The sequence below is a fragment of the Euprymna scolopes genome, chromosome 17 (assembly GCF_053919585.1).
Source record: "Euprymna scolopes isolate OS-2025 chromosome 17, ASM5391958v1, whole genome shotgun sequence".
Taxonomy (NCBI): domain Eukaryota; kingdom Metazoa; phylum Mollusca; class Cephalopoda; order Sepiida; family Sepiolidae; genus Euprymna; species Euprymna scolopes.
The window spans coordinates 126,852,892-126,876,759 of record NC_136498.1 but is presented as its reverse complement, the minus strand read 5'-3'; the positions used below and the strand labels follow the sequence as shown (position 1 = coordinate 126,876,759).

The following is a 23,868-nucleotide window of genomic DNA, read 5'->3' as shown; positions in this document are numbered from 1 at the left end:
ATTTCTAATAGAATTAACAATATTTAACTATTTCTAATAGAATTAACAATATTTAACTATTTCTAATAGAATTAACAATATTTAACTATTTCTAATAGAATTAACAATATTTAACAATTTCTAATAGAATTAACAATATTTAACTATTTCTAATAGAATTAACAATATTTAACAATTTCTAATAGAATTAACAATATTTAACTATTTCTAATAGAATTAACAATATTTAACTATTTCTAATAGAATTAACAATATTTAACTATTTCTAATAGAATTAACAATATTTAACAATTTCTAATAGAATTAACAATATTTAACTATTTCTAATAGAATTAACAATATTTAACTATTTCTAATAGAATTAACAATATTTAACAATTTCTAATAGAATTAACAATATTTAACAATTTCTAATAGAATTAACAATATTTAACAATTTCTAATAAAATTAACAATATTTAACAATTTCTAATAGAATTAACAGTATTTAACTATTTCTAATAGAATTAACAATATTTAACAATTTCTAATAGAATTAACAATATTTAACTATTTCTAATAGAATTAACAATATTTAACAATTTCTAATAGAATTAACAATATTTAACTATTTCTAATAGAATTAACAATAGACTGAATTTCTAACATTCCATTTTTCCATTATCTTTAACACTTGCCTACAGGGTTCGATTCTAACCTTTTCCTAATATCATTTTCACTTATCTAGTAGGTCTTCTTACTTACACGAGAAGTGGACAGCCCTTTCATGTAACAATTTCATAACGTAATTAAATCCTTCTTAGATAAGAGAAAAATCCAGGTTGTCCTCGACGGTCGTACATCTAAACAATATGATATAAATGCGGGAGTGCCCCAGGGATCTATCCTGGGACCTCTGCTGTTCCTGATATTCATAAATGACCTCCCCGACAAGATTGCCTCTGAGATGGGGATATATGCTGATGACACCACACTCTATAGCAGGCACGACAGAAAAACAAACGAACATATATCTAAAGTAATGGCAGAAACACTAGAGGATGACCTCCAATCAGTAGTGGAATGGGGACAAAAATGGATGGTCACGTTCAATGCCACCAAGACAAAACTGGTTTCATTCAATAATTACAAGAAACCTTCTCTACCACCTATAGCAATGGCCAACGACTCTTTATCTGAGAGTACGTCTCTCAAGCTCCTTGGCCTAACGTTCACTGGAAACATGAGTTGGAACAGTTACATCGAGGGCATTGCCAGGGCCGCTGCAAGGAAGGTGGGCTCTCTCTACTGTGCTAGAAAACTTTTAACACCTGAAAGTATCCTGTACCTCTATAAGGCCACTATTCGCCCATGTATGGAGTATTGCTGTCATATTTGGGCCGGTGCATCGGCTACTAGTCTCTCGCTCCTTGACAAGGTTCAAAAGAGAGTCGCAAATCTGATAGGCCCTAAACTGGCATCAAAACTTCAGCCTCTGTCCCATCGTCGAAACGTTGCATCCCTCTGCCTGTTCTACAAGTATTATAATGGTGAATGCTCTGAAGAACTGCAAGCACTTGTGCCCCCACGACGTGAACACCCTCGACAGACCCGACAAGCTGCAAAATCCCACCCCCACACTGTAGAGATCCCTAGATGTAAAAGATCCTTCTACTCCAGTAGTTTCTTCCCCAGAACTGCTAGACTTTGGAATTCCATTCCGGGTCACTGCTTCCCCAACTGTACTGACATGCATAAGTTCAAGTGCAACGTGAACCAACATCTCGCTGCCCTAATCCCTACATAGTACCCCAGTAGATGTTTCCCCTGATAGTAGCCCCCTACACCAAAGTGGCAATGTGCCTTGTTTGGGGTGAAAATGTAATAAAAAAAACAAAAAAAAAACGTATTTCTTATACAATTTCAAATAAAATATCTTACTTTTAAAAATTTAAAGCTTTCTACTCTAATGGTTTCTTCACCAGAACTGCTAGACTTCGGAACTCTCTTCCGGGTTCATGTTTTTCCAACCGTACTGACATGCAGAAGTTCAAGTGCAATATGAATAGACATTTTGCGGCTCGACTCCCTAAATAGTATCCCTGCAACTACTGTCCTCGATAGTAGCCCCTATATCAAAATCACAATGTGCCTTATTTGGGGTGAAAAAAAAAACAAAAAAAAAACAATAGAATCAAGTTGGTCAAAATATGAACCCTTACTTTCTTTCAGCCAACCTAACCAGATTATTTCATAAATTAGGAAATAAGAAAAAATTGTCTTATGAGGTTCAGGACAGGGAGTATATTTTAATGGTCTTCTATATTATTTATTTTCAGTACGAGTGTAAACCACACCAGAAAATGTAATTTTTGTTTTTGAAAATCGTGGATATTGTTCTTCAGTATTTTAAATGCTGCACGTCTGATTTAGTAAAGGTGTAACCATTTTTCAGGAGCGTCACCAGAATTGCTGCTATGTTCGTACAATCATCTGAAGAAAGAAAAAGAAAAAAAAAAAGAAATAGTTATCAACAGGATTCTTTGCAGTATTTGGAAATAATTTATAGCATCATTTTATATCATTTTATTGGAATATTTGTAACGACGTCCTAAGTTATCTCCCTTTGAAAAGAAATAGTTATCTCCCTTTGAAGATATTAATTATTATTGCATTTCGAGAAGAAATTATTCTCTCCCTTCGATAATTTGCAGCAACACTGATTATTTAAAAATTATTCATTACAGACTTATCTGTTGAGTTATCTCAAAAGATAATATCTATAAAAACATTTCCAGATTATACCTAAACTAAAGAAAACCTCCATGGCTTAAATTATAGCAATGCTAGAAGAAGTAAGGGTTAGTTCTCTTCAAAAGAGCTGCTAGTGTGATTGCAAGATTTAGGAGTTGAAGGAGTAAATTCAGGAAACTTGTGATATTACTAACTAGCAGAGCGTTACCAGTGTCGATCAAGGCAAAAGTCTGTTAGGCATGTGTATGCAGTATGATGACGTGTGAAAGTGAAACCTGACAAGGCAGGGTTGAAGACATGCGTTGCATGGAGAGAAATGATACAAGAACGATACTGTTGCAGTATTTTTGATACATAATGGGGTATGGTCCCTCATAGTTGAAAGATTCTATTTATAAACGGTGCTGCTAGGAACTGAGAAATCAAATTAATTCACGATCTACTACCAACACGGGAAGAATCTTTTGCTCTGTGGCTACAAAAATTATAAAGTCAGCAACCTGAACAACTTAAGAACTGTCTACGGAGAACCAGTCACCTTCAGGACTTGTATAAAACAACTAACCATCGGAAACTGTTCTGAAACTAAACATGGCTTCCAACTCAAGAGATACAATGAATGTGAAATGAAAGTCTTAAAAACAGGTTTTAATTTACTGGCTTGAGAGAAAGATTTGGTTGGATTATAAAAAGGATTTTGACTTGTTTCAAACAACGATTTTCAGTGTTAATATATTTGTGTGGTTCAAATTAACCATTTACAGTGTTAATATATTTGCGTGGTTCAAATCTAACCATTTACAGTGTAAATATATTTGTGTGGTTCAAATCTAACCATTTATATTAATATATTTTTGTGGTTCAAATCTAACCATTTACATGTTTAACAAGCTGTTTTTTTTTTTTTTTTTTTACATGGAGATCACCACTTATCAAGGCCCAATGGCCACTCGGGGATAAGGGTTATTGTGTGTACAGTAATCAAAGGGATAGTGTAGCAATAGTATTGGAGAATTGGTAAGATGTCATTACTTGGGGGGGGCGGTTCATCAGGAATTTGTTTGTGTTGGACTTGAACATCCAGGTTGAAGTCGGGAGGGAAACAGGCAAGCGGAACAGAGTTCCACAGGTGTGCAGTTCTAAGAAAGAAGGTTTGTTCATGGTATCTACATTTTGATTTAGGCACAGATAGGGAGTGGGGAAAATTATTGACGGTGGTTTCAGCTAGTCGGGTGTTTTTTGAGAAAGATTGGCGAGGGGGGACCAGAGAATGGAGCTCAGACGAGCACCTGCCATGGAAATAACGATAGAACAATGACAGGCTCTTCTGTGGGAAAGAGGTTGCAGGGTAGAGAAAAGGGCATCCCCCACTAAGCCACGGAGTCTATTTTGTACTCTGTCAAGGCAGGATAGGCTGTTTTTAGCAGCCCCCGCCCAGATGTGGCAGCAGTACTCCATCTTTGGACGTACTTGGCTCTTATATAGGTAGAGAATTGCATCATTAGTGAGATATCTTCTGGAGCGGTAGAAGGATCCCACCATTTTCCCAGCGACCTTGACCACAGACTTGATGTATGTGTTCCATTTAAGATCAGGTGTAAAGGTCAAACCCAGGAGCTTATCAAAGCCTGGGGCCTCCCTTAGACGAGAGCCATCCATTTCAATTGATGCCAGATGGGGATCAGAGCGTTTATGATGTAGAGATAGGAGCTTGGTCTTAGATGCATTAAAGGTAACCAGCCACCTCTTTCCCCACTGTACCACACGCCCAAGATCAGAGGAGAGAGAATCAGAGAGAACATCATCATTTACGGCTTTTGATGTGTTGCCATAGATGGTCGTGTCATCAGCATAGATGTCAACGAAAGATTTTAGTATGTGTTTTGGGAGATTATTGATGTAGATCAGAAAGAGAGTTGGGCCCAGTATGGATCCCTGAGGGACTCCAGCATTAATACTGTGGGCCTCTGATTTCTGCCCATCAACAACTACTCTTATGAGCCTATCTGAGAGAAATGACTTAATGATAGAGAAAACATTTCCCGTTATACCGTAGCTGGAAATCTTGTGTAGCAGGCCTTCATGCCAAACCTTATCGAAAGCCTTTGTCGAGAGATTTGCTAATCCTATGAGATAACTGTTAGCACATCTGCTGTAGATCTAGCAGAGCGGAAACCATATTGCGTGTCGCTAAGAAGGTTGTTTCTGCTGAGGTGGTTGACTATTTCTCTATTTAATATGGATTCCAGCAACTTACTCATAACACACAGACAGAGGGGGATGACTTATCACTTGAATTCTTAAATACAGGGCATACTGATTAGGTTTTCCAGGATGTTGGGAAGCACTTCTCCTTAAGGCAACGCTTAAACAGTTTGGAAAGTATGGGGGCAAGTTCTGGTTGTAATTTTTTTAACACTATAATTGGAATACCGTCGGGACCAGTTGCTTTACTGGAGTCAAGGTTGTGTGTGCGTGTTCCCCCTCTGGTGCTGCATGTGAGCTGAGGCCACAAAAAAATTCTGAAGAAATGATGAATGTGTGAAGTATGAATGGCCAACCTTGCCTTCATATTTTCGCCAAGTTTCAGAACATTTTAATGGATGGGGCAAAAAGTCTCATTTTGAAATTTGGGGCATTTGTGACCCCTTTTGAAATCCTGGTAACGCTGAATTCCAGTGAAAATGGACAAATGGTGCAGTTTGATGCCTTAAGACATGTATATTTGAATTCACCACCACAGAAAACCACTATATAGATATATATATATCAAGTTTTTGAGTAATAAGAAAAAAGAGCTCAAAAAAGGCATATTTTTTTAGCCCTAGAAGTTTCAGAGGGATGTGAACCAGAATTTTGCCAGGGTCACCCACACTGAATTTATATTTAGAACAATGGCTTCCACATTTTGGCCAAGTTTCAGGAAAATCTAATGGATGGATCAAACACTATGAGGCAAAGCATGTAATTTCTGGCCATTTTTGACATCTTTTGAGCCACTAGGGGCGCAATGGGAATTTTCACAAAATTTTTTTTTTTTTTACTGTGCACATCTATTTAATGAAATACAATTTGTGGCAAAATTTCAGGAAAAACTAATGGACGGTTATCTGGCAATTGTCTGGAATAATGAACTCACAGACGCTACTGAAAACATAGGTCCCTCTCCGATAAATCGGGGGACCAATATATTTTTGTACTTCAAATCCAACCATCTATATTGTTAATATATTTCTGTACTTCAAATCTAATCATTTGCATAGTTAATATATTTGTGTAGCTCAAATCCAAGATGGCTGGTTGGAAGAATCAATAAAAACATGTAAGAAAAAAAATCATTAGTTTCAGATTCAGTCTCCTCAAAAAATGTTAAATCTTGAAAACTTTGCAGTCAAGTTCTAATAATGCTTGTTTAAACCGCCCCCCCCCAAAAAAAAAAAAAACACACACACAAATCAGAGGAAAACAAAACGGAAAATATCTATATTTTTTAAAAGTAGAAAAGGACTCTGATTAAAAAATAATTAAACTCAGAAAAATTTTGTCAGATTACATATTCTTGTCTATTATATAAATGGCAGTTGGCAGTCCAGGTAAAACTTAGTAACTACCAAAGATAAACTTACAAACCTTATAAATTCTAACGTGTTATAACCTACTTTAATAGTCATTTACTTTATATCAAATTAATGAATGGAGATTTTTTTTTTTTTTTTTTTTTTAATTCAAGAAAAAAAAATTTCAGGTATTTTATTGTTACCAGTAAATATTTAAAAAAAAAAAAAAAGAGAATTTTTTAAAATGATGCATTTATCTTTTTCTTACTGTTTTCTGATAATAAAAGATATGCCAAAGTTTGTGTGATGGAAAGAGAGAGTTTGACTTGGTTTTATTTTACAGCATATCAAACCCCTTTGGATTATTTAATACCAAATCTGGTCATGTTGATAAAGGTTTTTCATGCTTCAAGTTCTTTATATCTCCAAGTATTCATCTCTTTTTTTTCATTTTTCTTAAACTTTTTCTTCTAGGGGATGGGACATCCAACCAGATGTCTGACATTTACCCCTATTTTAGTGAGTCAAACCAAGGGATCTTTTCAGGATTCTAGCCGCCCTTTCAGTGCAATCGTTTGTATTTCACTTGCACTTGGTTCACCGGGTATGCTTGCTATGTACTTTTTAAAGTTCTTTTTCATAAGCCCAGTTGCTCCTATGATGACTGGTATAATTGAAACGTCTTTTAGTTTCCAATTTCGTTTCATATCATACATAAGTCCTTGATACTTTGTAATCTTCTCCCTCTCAACTCTGTTAAGTCCTGCATCATTGGGTACACTGACCTCTATTACGGTCGCTTTTTTGTTTGCTCTGTCCCAAATCACTATATCTGGTTTAACAGCTGCGTTTTCAAGATATGTAGCAGTAGGGATTATGTAGTCATAGTGAATAGTGTAGTTGTCATTCCCAACTGTTCGTTCGGGTATATGTTCCCAGGAGTTTTTACTACACTGAATGTTGAGTTTCTTACATATCTTCCAGTGAAGGTATTTGCAAACTCCGTTATGGCGATCTGTATAATAACCGTCTCCAAGTAGGCCAAGTATTCATCATGTTTGCTTCGTTTTATGGCATATCAATCCTTTTGAGTTATTTAATTTTGATTCCAGTGATTTTTGTAAAAATTTTTATGCTGTAAGTTTTTTTGTTTGTTTTTAATATTTTAAAATATCTATTCACTGTGTTTAGTTTCGTTGTTTTTTTAGAGGGAAAATGTTTTTGTTTTTAACTTCGCAGAACATGATTGTGTTTTGCAGAGGGAAAAGGGGAAAAAACATCATGTTTGGTGCATTTTTGGTCAGGATTGGTTGGTTGTTTTTGTTTTACGGCATATCAACCCTTTTCGGGTTATTTAATGCCGAATTCAAAGATTTTGAAGAAAAATTTTTTAATAGAATATATTTGTTGTTTTCACGTCGGTTTCTATTTAACCCATAGTTGGGATCCTAACAGGTACTACCACTCCGGGTCAGAGTGGACCTGGGAGCATACACAATTAAAGGGTGGCTCCACACTCTCCAAAGCCCACAAGCTGGGGCCTCACCACTGGATATAGTTTAAGGTCATATCCAGGACCCCCATTGAGGGACTTTTACTCTCTGCAGGGGGGCAGTCGGTGTATTCTAATGTCCCACCGACAGGGCCTTTAGTTAGGAAGCTAGTATTTTTAGACAGCTTGATCTGGTATCATTAGTGTATAAGAGAAAGAGGGGCAGTTCAAGGGAGAGGAGGATTCAAAAAGAAATTAAACTGAGTATATGTTAGCCAAGAACAAGGAAGAGAGAGAGAGAGGTGGAGGGAAATAGGCGTTTCTATTTACTTGCATTTTCTTCACTTTTTAATGTTGGGAAAATCCAGTTCTAGAAAAGTCGGAACATTGTTTAAAAACATAAATAATTGTATTGTTCCTTTAGCTACAACTCAAGAATGAAGGATCTTCCGACGAGAAGCAATAACCCTATTCTTTCTCAAAAAGAAGGAATTAATGCGATATATTGTCTTCATTCATGAAGGCAAAGTAAGATACATGGTTGGTTTTTGGGTGCTTATTCAGATTGGCACTTATGGTGACAAAAATAAAGAACTGTCAACCTCTATTCCATCAACAAAATATTCCATTCCTTTGCCTGTTCTACAAGTATTTTAATGGTGGATGCTCTGACGAACTACAAACCCTTGTACCCCCTCAACGTAAATACACCTGACAAACCTGACAAGCAGAAAAATCCCACCCCTACACACTAGATATCCCCAGATGCCAGAAAGCCTTCTACTCTAATAGTTTCTTCCCCAGAACTGCCAGACTTTGGAATTCTCTTCTGGTTTCCTGCTTTCCCAACTGTACTGACATGCAGAAGTTCAAATGTAATGTAAACAGACATCTTGATACTCAACTCCCTTCATAGTATCCCTGCAATTATGTCCCAGATAGTAAGCCCCTACATCAAAGTAGCATCGTGCCTTGTTTGGGGTGAAAAAAAAAAAAAAAAAAATACAGAAAAGTTTATATGATGAATGTACCATGGAACAAGATGAAATATTCCAAAAAATCATATAATTTTGATTTTTTTAAACTTGGGAATCTTTATGTTGAACTTTGGAAACTTAACAGAATTTTAAACTGAACCAATGAGAGATTGTTCTTGTACCATCAGCTACATTGGAAATACCAGACATAAAGGCACATTTTTTTCTTCTTTTTTCTTTTTCCTTGTGATGGAGTTTACAACATGTTGGGTCCGTTAAAATGTAACAACACTGTTACAAAAAGGTGTACAATGTTACAATGGTATTATGTCGTTCTTTCTGATGAGAGGGTAGGGATGAGTTTGTCTATCACCTGAGGTCATCTCATTTGTAAGGAAGTGCCAGAAGGACTCTACAGGTATTTTTGTTCCACAGCTTGAAGTGTTAATTTACTATATTATTCTTGATTATCGTGGCATAATGGATAAAAGCTTGATTAACAATCAATTTTAAATGACTGGAGTTGAAGGTTCAGCCATTAACACAATGAAAATATTATTCCGTATAGGTTCCCAAGTTTAGCATAAAGATTCACAAATTCAAACGTGCAGATCTAAAGAAGGATATTACATTTACCGCCACAAAATGCAGAAATAAAAAAAAGATGAGAATTATATTCCAAATAATACCAAAACAATTATGAATCCTTATCTAAAAAAAATTCACGAAATTTTTTTCTCGATTAAAAAAAATGTTCTAAAAATTTGTAACTATTTTCCAAATCAACAAAAAAAAGTGAATCATTACCAAAAAATATAAATTTGTAACTATTTTCCAAATCAACAAAAAAAAGTGAATCGTTACCAAAAAATATAAATTTGTAACTATTTTCCAAATCAACAAAAAAAAGTGAATCATTACCAAAAAATATAAATTTGTAACTATTTTCCAAATCAACAAAAAAAAGTGAATCATTACCAAAAAATATAAATTTGTAACTATTTTCAAATCAACAAAAAAAAGTGAATCATTACCAAAAAATATAAATTTGTAACTATTTTCCAAATCAACAAAAAAAAGTGAATCATTACCAAAAAATATAAATTTGTAACTATTTTCCAAATCAACAAAAAAAAGTGAATCATTACCAAAAAATATAAATTTGTAACTATTTTCCAAATCAACAAAAAAAAGTGAATCATTACCAAAAAATATAAATTTGTAACTATTTTCCAAATCAACAAAAAAAAGTGAATCATTACCAAAAAATATAAATTTGTAACTATTTTCCAAATCAACAAAAAAAGTGAATCATTACCAAAAAATATAAATTTGTAACTATTTTCCAAATCAACAAAAAAAAGTGAATCATTACCAAAAAATATAAATTTGTAACTATTTTCCAAATCAACAAAAAAAAGTGAATCATTACCAAAAAATATAAATTTGTAACTATTTTCCAAATCAACAAAAAAAAGTGAATCATTACCAAAAAATATAAATTTGTAACTATTTTCCAAATCAACAAAAAAAAGTGAATCGTTACCAAAAAATATAAATTTGTAACTATTTTCCAAATCAACAAAAAAAAGTGAATCATTACCAAAAAATATAAATTTGTAACTATTTTCCAAATCAACAAAAAAAAGTGAATCATTACCAAAAAATATAAATTTGTAACTATTTTCAAATCAACAAAAAAAAGTGAATCATTACCAAAAAATATAAATTTGTAACTATTTTCCAAATCAACAAAAAAAAGTGAATCATTACCAAAAAATATAAATTTGTAACTATTTTCCAAATCAACAAAAAAAAGTGAATCATTACCAAAAAATATAAATTTGTAACTATTTTCCAAATCAACAAAAAAAAGTGAATCATTACCAAAAAATATAAATTTGTAACTATTTTCCAAATCAACAAAAAAAAGTGAATCATTACCAAAAAATATAAATTTGTAACTATTTTCCAAATCAACAAAAAAAGTGAATCATTACCAAAAAATATAAATTTGTAACTATTTTCCAAATCAACAAAAAAAAGTGAATCATTACCAAAAAATATAAATTTGTAACTATTTTCCAAATCAACAAAAAAAAGTGAATCATTACCAAAAAATATAAATTTGTAACTATTTTCCAAATCAACAAAAAAAAGTGAATCATTACCAAAAAATATAAATTTGTAACTATTTTCCAAATCAACAAAAAAAAGTGAATCGTTACCAAAAAATATAAATTTGTAACTATTTTCCAAATCAACAAAAAAAAGTGAATCATTACCACAAAATATAAATTTGTAACTATTTTCCAAATCAACAAAAAAAAGTGAATCATTACCAAAAAATATAAATTTGTAACTATTTTCCAAATCAACAAAAAAAAGTGAATCGTTACCAAAAAATATAAATTTGTAACTATTTTCCAAATCAACAAAAAAAAGTGAATCATTACCAAAAAATATAAATTTGTAACTATTTTCCAAATCAACAAAAAAAAGTGAATCATTACCAAAAAATATAAATTTGTAACTATTTTCAAATCAACAAAAAAAAGTGAATCATTACCAAAAAATATAAATTTGTAACTATTTTCCAAATCAACAAAAAAAAGTGAATCATTACCAAAAAATATAAATTTGTAACTATTTTCCAAATCAACAAAAAAAAGTGAATCATTACCAAAAAATATAAATTTGTAACTATTTTCCAAATCAACAAAAAAAAGTGAATCATTACCAAAAAATATAAATTTGTAACTATTTTCCAAATCAACAAAAAAAAGTGAATCATTACCAAAAAATATAAATTTGTAACTATTTTCCAAATCAACAAAAAAAGTGAATCATTACCAAAAAATATAAATTTGTAACTATTTTCCAAATCAACAAAAAAAAGTGAATCATTACCAAAAAATATAAATTTGTAACTATTTTCCAAATCAACAAAAAAAAGTGAATCATTACCAAAAAATATAAATTTGTAACTATTTTCCAAATCAACAAAAAAAAGTGAATCATTACCAAAAAATATAAATTTGTAACTATTTTCCAAATCAACAAAAAAAAGTGAATCGTTACCAAAAAATATAAATTTGTAACTATTTTCCAAATCAACAAAAAAAAGTGAATCATTACCAAAAAATATAAATTTGTAACTATTTTCCAAATCAACAAAAAAAAGTGAATCATTACCAAAAAATATAAATTTGTAACTATTTTCCAAATCAACAAAAAAAAGTGAATCATTACCAAAAAATATAAATTTGTAACTATTTTCCAAATCAACAAAAAAAAGTGAATCATTACCAAAAAATATAAATTTGTAACTATTTTCCAAATCAACAAAAAAAAGTGAATCATTACCAAAAAATATAAATTTGTAACTATTTTCCAAATCAACAAAAAAAAGTGAATCATTACCAAAAAATATAAATTTGTAACTATTTTCCAAATCAACAAAAAAAAGTGAATCATTACCAAAAAATATAAATTTGTAACTATTTTCCAAATCAACAAAAAAAGTGAATCATTACCAAAAAATATAAATTTGTAACTATTTTCCAAATCAACAAAAAAAAGTGAATCATTACCAAAAAATATAAATTTGTAACTATTTTCCAAATCAACAAAAAAAAGTGAATCATTACCAAAAAATATAAATTTGTAACTATTTTCCAAATCAACAAAAAAAAGTGAATCATTACCAAAAAATATAAATTTGTAACTATTTTCCAAATCAACAAAAAAAAGTGAATCGTTACCAAAAAATATAAATTTGTAACTATTTTCCAAATCAACAAAAAAAAGTGAATCATTACCACAAAATATAAATTTGTAACTATTTTCCAAATCAACAAAAAAAAGTGAATCATTACCAAAAAATATAAATTTGTAACTATTTTCCAAATCAACAAAAAAAAGTGAATCATTACCAAAAAATATAAATTTGTAACTATTTTCCAAATCAACAAAAAAAAGTGAATCATTACCAAAAAATATAAATTTGTAACTATTTTCCAAATCAACAAAAAAAAGTGAATCGTTACCAAAAAATATAAATTTGTAACTATTTTCCAAATCAACAAAAAAAAGTGAATCATTACCAAAAAATATAAATTTGTAACTATTTTCCAAATCAACAAAAAAAAGTGAATCATTACCAAAAAATATAAATTTGTAACTATTTTCCAAATCAACAAAAGTGAATCATTACCAAAAAATATAAATTTGTAACTATTTTCCAAATCAACAAAAAAAAGTGAATCATTACCAAAAAATATAAATTTGTAACTATTTTCCAAATCAACAAAAAAAAGTGAATCATTACCAAAAAATATAAATTTGTAACTATTTTCCAAATCAACAAAAAAAAGTGAATCGTTACCAAAAAATATAAATTTGTAACTATTTTCCAAATCAACAAAAAAAAGTGAATCATTACCAAAAAATATAAATTTGTAACTATTTTCCAAATCAACAAAAAAAAGTGAATCATTACCAAAAAATATAAATTTGTAACTATTTTCCAAATCAACAAAAAAAAGTGAATCATTACCAAAAAATATAAATTTGTAACTATTTTCCAAATCAACAAAAAAAAGTGAATCGTTACCAAAAAATATAAATTTGTAACTATTTTCCAAATCAACAAAAAAAAGTGAATCATTACCAAAAAATATAAATTTGTAACTATTTTCCAAATCAACAAAAAAAAAGTGAATCATTACCAAAAAATATAAATTTGTAACTATTTTCCAAATCAACAAAAAAAAGTGAATCGTTACCAAAAAATATAAATTTGTAACTATTTTCCAAATCAACAAAAAAAAGTGAATCGTTACCAAAAAATATAAATTTGTAACTATTTTCCAAATCAACAAAAAAAGTGAATCGTTACCAAAAAATATAAATTTGTAACTATTTTCCAAATCAACAAAAAAAAGTGAATCGTTACCAAAAAATATAAATTTGTAACTATTTTCCAAATCAACAAAAAAAAGTGAATCGTTACCAAAAAATATAAATTTGTAACTATTTTCCAAATCAACAAAAAAAAAGTGAATCATTACCAAAAAATATAAATTTGTAACTATTTTCCAAATCAACAAAAAAAAGTGAATCGTTACCAAAAAATATAAATTTGTAACTATTTTCCAAATCAACAAAAAAAAGTGAATCATTACCAAAAAATATAAATTTGTAACAATTTTCCAAATCAACAAAAAAAAAGTGAATCATTACCAAAAAATATAAATTTGTAACTATTTTCCAAATCAACTAAAAAAGTGAATCGTTACCAAAAAATATAAATTTGTAACTATTTTCCAAATCAACAAAAAAAAGTGAATCATTACCAAAAAATATAAATTTGTAACTATTTTCCAAATCAACAAAAAAAAGTGAATCGTTACCAAAAAATATAAATTTGTAACTATTTTCCAAATCAACAAAAAAAAGTGAATCGTTACCAAAAAATATAAATTTGTAACTATTTTCCAAATCAACAAAAAAAGTGAATCGTTACCAAAAAATATAAATTTGTAACTATTTTCCAAATCAACAAAAAAAAGTGAATCGTTACCAAAAAATATAAATTTGTAACTATTTTCCAAATCAACAAAAAAAAAGTGAATCATTACCAAAAAATATAAATTTGTAACTATTTTCCAAATCAACAAAAAAAAGTGAATCGTTACCAAAAAATATAAATTTGTAACTATTTTCCAAATCAACAAAAAAAAGTGAATCATTACCAAAAAATATAAATTTGTAACTATTTTCCAAATCAACAAAAAAAAGTGAATCGTTACCAAAAAATATAAATTTGTAACTATTTTCCAAATCAACAAAAAAAAGTGAATCGTTACCAAAAAATATAAATTTGTAACTATTTTCCAAATCAACAAAAAAAGTGAATCGTTACCAAAAAATATAAATTTGTAACTATTTTCCAAATCAACAAAAAAAAGTGAATCGTTACCAAAAAATATAAATTTGTAACTATTTTCCAAATCAACAAAAAAAAAGTGAATCATTACCAAAAAATATAAATTTGTAACTATTTTCCAAATCAACAAAAAAAAGTGAATCATTACCAAAAAATATAAATTTGTAACTATTTTCCAAATCAACAAAAAAAAGTGAATCATTACCAAAAAATATAAATTTGTAACTATTTTCCAAATCAACAAAAAAAAGTGAATCATTACCAAAAAATATAAATTTGTAACTATTTTCCAAATCAACAAAAAAAAGTGAATCGTTACCAAAAAATATAAATTTGTAACTATTTTCCAAATCAACAAAAAAAAAGTGAATCATTACCAAAAAATATAAATTTGTAACTATTTTCCAAATCAACAAAAAAAAGTGAATCATTACCAAAAAATATAAATTTGTAACTATTTTCCAAATCAACAAAAAAAAGTGAATCATTACCAAAAAATATAAATTTGTAACTATTTTCCAAATCAACAAAAAAAAGTGAATCATTACCAAAAAATATAAATTTGTAACTATTTTCCAAATCAACAAAAAAAAGTGAATCATTACCAAAAAATATAAATTTGTAACTATTTTCCAAATCAACAAAAGTGAATCATTACCAAAAAATATAAATTTGTAACTATTTTCCAAATCAACAAAAGTGAATCATTACCAAAAAATATAAATTTGTAACTATTTTCCAAATCAACAAAAAAAAAGTGAATCATTACCAAAAAATATAAATTTGTAACTATTTTCCAAATCAACAAAAAAAAGTGAATCGTTACCAAAAAATATAAATTTGTAACTATTTTCCAAATCAACAAAAAAAAGTGAATCGTTACCAAAAAATATAAATTTGTAACTATTTTCCAAATCAACAAAAAAAGTGAATCGTTACCAAAAAATATAAATTTGTAACTATTTTCCAAATCAACAAAAAAAAGTGAATCGTTACCAAAAAATATAAATTTGTAACTATTTTCCAAATCAACAAAAAAAAGTGAATCATTACCAAAAAATATAAATTTGTAACTATTTTCCAAATCAACAAAAAAAAAGTGAATCATTACCAAAAAATATAAATTTGTAACTATTTTCCAAATCAACAAAAAAAAGTGAATCGTTACCAAAAAATATAAATTTGTAACTATTTTCCAAATCAACAAAAAAAAGTGAATCATTACCAAAAAATATAAATTTGTAACAATTTTCCAAATCAACAAAAAAAAAGTGAATCATTACCAAAAAATATAAATTTGTAACTATTTTCCAAATCAACTAAAAAAGTGAATCGTTACCAAAAAATATAAATTTGTAACTATTTTCCAAATCAACAAAAAAAAGTGAATCATTACAAAAAAATATAAATTTGTAACTATTTTCCAAATCAACAAAAAAAAGTGAATCATTACCAAAAAATATAAATTTGTAACTATTTTCCAAATCAACAAAAAAAAGTGAATCATGACCAAAAAATATAAATTTGTAACTATTTTCCAAATCAACAAAAAAAAGTGAATCATTACCAAAAAATATAAATTTGTAACTATTTTCCAAATCAACAAAAAAAAGTGAATCATTACCAAAAAATATAAATTTGTAACTATTTTCCAAATCAACAAAAAAAAGTGAATCATTACCAAAAAATATAAATTTGTAACTATTTTCCAAATCAACAAAAAAAAGTGAATCATTACCAAAAAATATAAATTTGTAACTATTTTCCAAATCAACAAAAAAAAGTGAATCATTACCAAAAAATATAAATTTGTAACTATTTTCCAAATCAACAAAAAAAAGTGAATCATTACCAAAAAATATAAATTTGTAACTATTTTCCAAATCAACAAAAAAAAGTGAATCATTACCAAAAAATATAAATTTGTAACTATTTTCCAAATCAACAAAAAAAAGTGAATCATTACCAAAAAATATAAATTTGTAACTATTTTCCAAATCAACAAAAAAAAGTGAATCATTACCAAAAAATATAAATTTGTAACTATTTTCCAAATCAACAAAAAAAAGTGAATCATTACCAAAAAATATAAATTTGTAACTATTTTCCAAATCAACAAAAAAAAGTGAATCATTACCAAAAAATATAAATTTGTAACTATTTTCCAAATCAACAAAAAAAAGTGAATCATTACCAAAAAATATAAATTTGTAACTATTTTCCAAATCAACAAAAAAAAGTGAATCATTACCAAAAAATATAAATTTGTAACTATTTTCCAAATCAACAAAAAAAAGTGAATCATTACCAAAAAATATAAATTTGTAACTATTTTCCAAATCAACAAAAAAAAGTGAATCATTACCAAAAAATATAAATTTGTAACTATTTTCCAAATCAACAAAAAAAAGTGAATCATTACCAAAAAATATAAATTTGTAACTATTTTCCAAATCAACAAAAAAAAGTGAATCATTACCAAAAAATATAAATTTGTAACTATTTTCCAAATCAACAAAAAAAAGTGAATCATTACCAAAAAATATAAATTTGTAACTATTTTCCAAATCAACAAAAAAAGTGAATCATTACCAAAAAATATAAATTTGTAACTATTTTCCAAATCAACAAAAAAAAGTGAATCATTACCAAAAAATATAAATTTGTAACTATTTTCCAAATCAACAAAAAAAAGTGAATCGTTACCAAAAAATATAAATTTGTAACTATTTTCCAAATCAACAAAAAAAAGTGAATCGTTACCAAAAAATATAAATTTGTAACTATTTTCCAAATCAACAAAAAAAAGTGAATCATTACCAAAAAATATAAATTTGTAACTATTTTCCAAATCAACAAAAAAAAGTGAATCATTACCAAAAAATATAAATTTGTAACTATTTTCCAAATCAACAAAAAAAAGTGAATCATTACCAAAAAATATAAATTTGTAACTATTTTCCAAATCAACAAAAAAAAGTGAATCATTACCAAAAAATATAAATTTGTAACTATTTTCCAAATCAACAAAAAAAAGTGAATCGTTACCAAAAAATATAAATTTGTAACTATTTTCCAAATCAACAAAAAAAAGTGAATCATTACCAAAAAATATAAATTTGTAACTATTTTCCAAATCAACAAAAAAAAGTGAATCATTACCAAAAAATATAAATTTGTAACTATTTTCCAAATCAACAAAAAAAAGTGAATCATTACCAAAAAATATAAATTTGTAACTATTTTCCAAATCAACAAAAAAAAGTGAATCATTACCAAAAAATATAAATTTGTAACTATTTTCCAAATCAACAAAAAAAAGTGAATCGTTACCAAAAAATATAAATTTGTAACTATTTTCCAAATCAACAAAAAAAAGTGAATCATTACCAAAAAATATAAATTTGTAACTATTTTCCAAATCAACAAAAAAAAGTGAATCATTACCAAAAAATATAAATTTGTAACTATTTTCCAAATCAACAAAAAAAAGTGAATCATTACCAAAAAATATAAATTTGTAACTATTTTCCAAATCAACAAAAAAAAGTGAATCATTACCAAAAAATATAAATTTGTAACTATTTTCCAAATCAACAAAAAAAAGTGAATCATTACCAAAAAATATAAATTTGTAACTATTTTCCAAATCAACAAAAAAAAGTGAATCATTACCAAAAAATATAAATTTGTAACTATTTTCCAAATCAACAAAAAAAAGTGAATCGTTACCAAAAAATATAAATTTGTAACTATTTTCCAAATCAACAAAAAAAAGTGAATCATTACCAAAAAATATAAATTTGTAACTATTTTCCAAATCAACAAAAAAAAGTGAATCATTACCAAAAAATATAAATTTGTAACTATTTTCCAAATCAACAAAAAAAAGTGAATCATTACCAAAAAATATAAATTTGTAACTATTTTCCAAATCAACAAAAAAAAGTGAATCATTACCAAAAAATATAAATTTGTAACTATTTTCCAAATCAACAAAAAAAAGTGAATCATTACCAAAAAATATAAATTTGTAACTATTTTCCAAATCAACAAAAAAAAGTGAATCGTTACCAAAAAATATAAATTTGTAACTATTTTCCAAATCAACAAAAAAAAGTGAATCATTACCAAAAAATATAAATTTGTAACTATTTTCCAAATCAACAAAAAAAAGTGAATCATTACCAAAAAATATAAATTTGTAACTATTTTCCAAATCAACAAAAAAAAGTGAATCATTACCAAAAAATATAAATTTGTAACTATTTTCCAAATCAACAAAAAAAAGTGAATCGTTACCAAAAAATATAAATTTGTAACTATTTTCCAAATCAACAAAAAAAAGTGAATCATTACCAAAAAATATAAATTTGTAACTATTTTCCAAATCAACAAAAAAAAGTGAATCATTACCAAAAAATATAAATTTGTAACTATTTTCCAAATCAACAAAAAAAAGTGAATCATTACCAAAAAATATAAATTTGTAACTATTTTCCAAATCAACAAAAAAAAGTGAATCATTACCAAAAAATATAAATTTGTAACTATTTTCCAAATCAACAAAAAAAAGTGAATCATTACCAAAAAATATAAATTTGTAACTATTTTCCAAATCAACAAAAAAAAGTGAATCGTTACCAAAAAATATAAATTTGTAACTATTTTCCAAATCAACAAAAAAAAGTGAATCGTTACCAAAAAATATAAATTTGTAACTATTTTCCAAATCAACAAAAAAAAGTGAATCATTACCAAAAAATATAAATTTGTAACTATTTTCCAAATCAACAAAAAAAAGTGAATCATTACCAAAAAATATAAATTTGTAACTATTTTCCAAATCAACAAAAAAAAGTGAATCATTACCAAAAAATATAAATTTTTAACTATTTTCCAAATCAACAAAAAAAAGTGAATCATTACCAAAAAATATAAATTTGTAACTATTTTCCAAATCAACAAAAAAAAGTGAATCATTACCAAAAAATATAAATTTGTAACTATTTTCCAAATCAACAAAAAAAAGTGAATCGTTACCAAAAAATATAAATTTGTAACTATTTTCCAAATCAACAAAAAAAAGTGAATCATTACCAAAAAATATAAATTTGTAACTATTTTCCAAATCAACAAAAAAAAGTGAATCATTACCAAAAAATATAAATTTGTAACTATTTTCCAAATCAACAAAAAAAAGTGAATCATTACCAAAAAATATAAATTTGTAACTATTTTCCAAATCAACAAAAAAAAGTGAATCATTACCAAAAAATATAAATTTGTAACTATTTTCCAAATCAACAAAAAAAAGTGAATCATTACCAAAAAATATAAATTTGTAACTATTTTCCAAATCAACAAAAAAAAGTGAATCGTTACCAAAAAATATAAATTTGTAACTATTTTCCAAATCAACAAAAAAAAGTGAATCATTACCAAAAAATATAAATTTGTAACTATTTTCCAAATCAACAAAAAAAAGTGAATCATTACCAAAAAATATAAATTTGTAACTATTTTCCAAATCAACAAAAAAAAGTGAATCATTACCAAAAAATATAAATTTGTAACTATTTTCCAAATCAACAAAAAAAAGTGAATCATTACCAAAAAATATAAATTTGTAACTATTTTCCAAATCAACAAAAAAAAGTGAATCATTACCAAAAAATATAAATTTGTAACTATTTTCCAAATCAACAAAAAAAAGTGAATCATTACCAAAAAATATAAATTTGTAACTATTTTCCAAATCAACAAAAAAAAGTGAATCATTACCAAAAAATATAAATTTGTAACTATTTTCCAAATCAACAAAAAAAAAGTGAATCATTACCAAAAAATATAAATTTGTAACTATTTTCCAAATCAACAAAAAAAAGTGAATCATTACCAAAAAATATAAATTTGTAACTATTTTCCAAATCAACAAAAAAAAGTGAATCATTACCAAAAAATATAAATTTGTAACTATTTTCCAAATCAACAAAAAAAAGTGAATCATTACCAAAAAATATAAATGTCTTCAAATAACTTTCTGATTTTTTGAGATGAGGATTGGTTGTTCATATTTGGATTCTTTGGACTACTGTTCTCATCTTGAGTCATTTTCATAACATTTTGGTCAATGCAAACTCTGACCTTCTCTCTTGTATCATGTTGAACTCAGGAATCTTTCTGTCAAACTCAGAAATCGTCATGAAATTTTGAACGCAACTCTTTATTTAAATGACAGGAGTAGCATGCTCTTGTTTCATCAGCCATGACTCTAGAAGTGTAAGCCATGTTTACTTTCAGAACAGTTTCCGATGCTTCGTTGTTCTAAACAAGTTTTGAGAGGTGACTAGTTTGCAGTAGACAGAACAGTTTCCGATGGTTCGTTGTTCTAAACAAGTTTTGAGAGGTGACTAGTTTGCAGTAGACAGAACAGTTTCCGATGCTTCGTTGTTCTAAACAAGTTTTGAAAGGTGACTAGTTTGCAGTAGACAGAACAGTTTCCGATGCTTCGTTGTTCTAAACAAGTTTTGAGAGGTGACTGGTTTGCAGTAGACAGAACAGTTTCCGATGGTTCGTTGTTCTAAACAAGTTTTGAGAGGTGACTGGTTTGCAGTAGACAGAACAGTTTCCGATGGTTCGTTGTTCTAAACAAGTTTTGAGAGGTGACTAGTTTGCAGTAGACAGAACAGTTCAGAACAGTTTCCGATGCTTCGTTGTTCTAAACAAGTTTTGAAAGGTGACTAGTTTGCAGTAGACAGAACAGTTTCCGATGCTTCGTTGTTCTAAACAAGTTTTGAGAGGTGACTAGTTTGCAGTAGACAGAACAGTTTCCGATGGTTCGTTGTTCTAAACAAGTTTTGAGAGGTGACTGGTTTGCAGTAGACAGAACAGTTTCCGATGGTTCGTTGTTCTAAACAAGTTTTGAGAGGTGACTAGTTTGCAGTAGACAGAACAGTTTCCGATGCTTCGTTGTTCTAAACAAGTTTTGAAAGGTGACTAGTTTGCAGTAGACAGAACAGTTTCTGATGCTTCGTTGTTCTAAACAAGTTTTGAGAGGTGACTGGTTTGCAGTAGACAGAACAGTTTCCGATGGTTCGTTGTTCTAAACAAGTTTTGAGAGGTGACTGGTTTGCAGTAGACAGAACAGTTTCCGATGGTTCGTTGTTCTAAACAAGTTTTGAGAGGTGACTAGTTTGCAGTAGACAGAACAGTTCAGAACAGTTTCCGATGCTTCGTTGTTCTAAACAAGTTTTGAAAGGTGACTAGTTTGCAGTAGACAGAACAGTTTCCGATGCTTCGTTGTTCTAAACAAGTTTTGAGAGGTGACTAGTTTGCAGTAGACAGAACAGTTCAGAACAGTTTCCGATGCTTCGTTGTTCTAAACAAGTTTTGAAAGGTGACTAGTTTGCAGTAGACAGAACAGTTTCCGATGCTTCGTTGTTCTAAACAAGTTTTGAGAGGTGACTGGTTTGCAGTAGACAGAACAGTTTCCGATGGTTCGTTGTTCTAAACAAGTTTTGAGAGGTGACTAGTTTGCAGTAGACAGAACAGTTCAGAACAGTTCAGAACAGTTCAGAACAGTTTCCGATGCTTCGTTGTTCTAAACAAGTTTTGAAAGGTGACTAGTTTGCAGTAGACAGAACAGTTTCCGATGCTTCGTTGTTCTAAACAAGTTTTGAGAGGTGACTAGTTTGCAGTAGACAGAACAGTTTCTGATGGTTCGTTGTTCTAAACAAGTTTTGAGAGGTGACTAGTTTGCAGTAGACAGAACAGTTCAGAACAGTTCAGAACAGTTTCCGATGCTTCGTTGTTCTAAACAAGTTTTGAAAGGTGACTAGTTTGCAGTAGACAGAACAGTTTCCGATGCTTCGTTGTTCTAAACAAGTTTTGAGAGGTGACTAGTTTGCAGTAGACAGAACAGTTTCTGATGGTTCGTTGTTCTAAACAAGTTTTGAGAGGTGACTAGTTTGCAGTAGACAGAACAGTTTCCGATGGTTCGTTGTTCTAAACAAGTTTTGAGAGGTGACTAGTTTGCAGTAGACAGAACAGTTCAGAACAGTTTCCGATGCTTCGTTGTTCTAAACAAGTTTTGAAAGGTGACTAGTTTGCAGTAGACAGAACAGTTTCCGATGCTTCGTTGTTCTAAACAAGTTTTGAGAGGTGACTAGTTTGCAGTAGACAGAACAGTTTCTGATGGTTCGTTGTTCTAAACAAGTTTTGAGAGGTGACTAGTTTGCAGTAGACAGAACAGTTCAGAACAGTTCAGAACAGTTTCCGATGCTTCGTTGTTCTAAACAAGTTTTGAAAGGTGACTAGTTTGCAGTAGACAGAACAGTTTCCGATGCTTCGTTGTTCTAAACAAGTTTTGAGAGGTGACTAGTTTGCAGTAGACAGAACAGTTTCTGATGGTTCGTTGTTCTAAACAAGTTTTGAGAGGTGACTAGTTTGCAGTAGACAGAACAGTTCAGAACAGTTCAGAACAGTTCAGAACAGTTTCCGATGCTTCGTTGTTCTAAACAAGTTTTGAAAGGTGACTAGTTTGCAGTAGACAGAACAGTTTCCGATGCTTCGTTGTTCTAAACAAGTTTTGAGAGGTGACTAGTTTGCAGTAGACAGAACAGTTTCTGATGGTTCGTTGTTCTAAACAAGTTTTGAGAGGTGACTAGTTTGCAGTAGACAGAACAGTTCAGAACAGTTCAGAACAGTTTCCGATGCTTCGTTGTTCTAAACAAGTTTTGAAAGGTGACTAGTTTGCAGTAGACAGAACAGTTTCCGATGCTTCGTTGTTCTAAACAAGTTTTGAGAGGTGACTAGTTTGCAGTAGACAGAACAGTTTCTGATGGTTCGTTGTTCTAAACAAGTTTTGAGAGGTGACTAGTTTGCAGTAGACAGAACAGTTTCCGATGGTTCGTTGTTCTAAACAAGTTTTGAGAGGTGACTAGTTTGCAGTAGACAGAACAGTTCAGAACAGTTTCCGATGCTTCGTTGTTCTAAACAAGTTTTGAAAGGTGACTAGTTTGCAGTAGACAGAACAGTTTCCGATGCTTCGTTGTTCTAAACAAGTTTTGAGAGGTGACTAGTTTGCAGTAGACAGAACAGTTTCCGATGCTTCGTTGTTCTAAACAAGTTTTGAGAGGTGACTGGTTTGCAGTAGAC

General features: G+C 28.7%; 1 protein-coding gene across 2 annotated transcripts in view; it reads right to left on the bottom strand.

Moving 5' to 3' along the window:
• Positions 1 to 2,173: 2,173 nt before the first annotated feature.
• LOC145296963 (ERI1 exoribonuclease 3-like) overlaps positions 2,174 to 23,868 on the bottom strand; it is a 53,275-nt gene continuing 31,580 nt past the window's right edge. For both annotated transcript variants that reach the window (XM_080143192.1, XM_080143191.1), the window contains one exon: positions 2,174 to 2,472. In XM_080143192.1, coding sequence (XP_079999318.1) covers positions 2,381 to 2,472 — 92 coding nt within the window. In that variant the 3' untranslated portion in view covers positions 2,174 to 2,380. The remainder of the gene's footprint in view (positions 2,473 to 23,868) is intronic.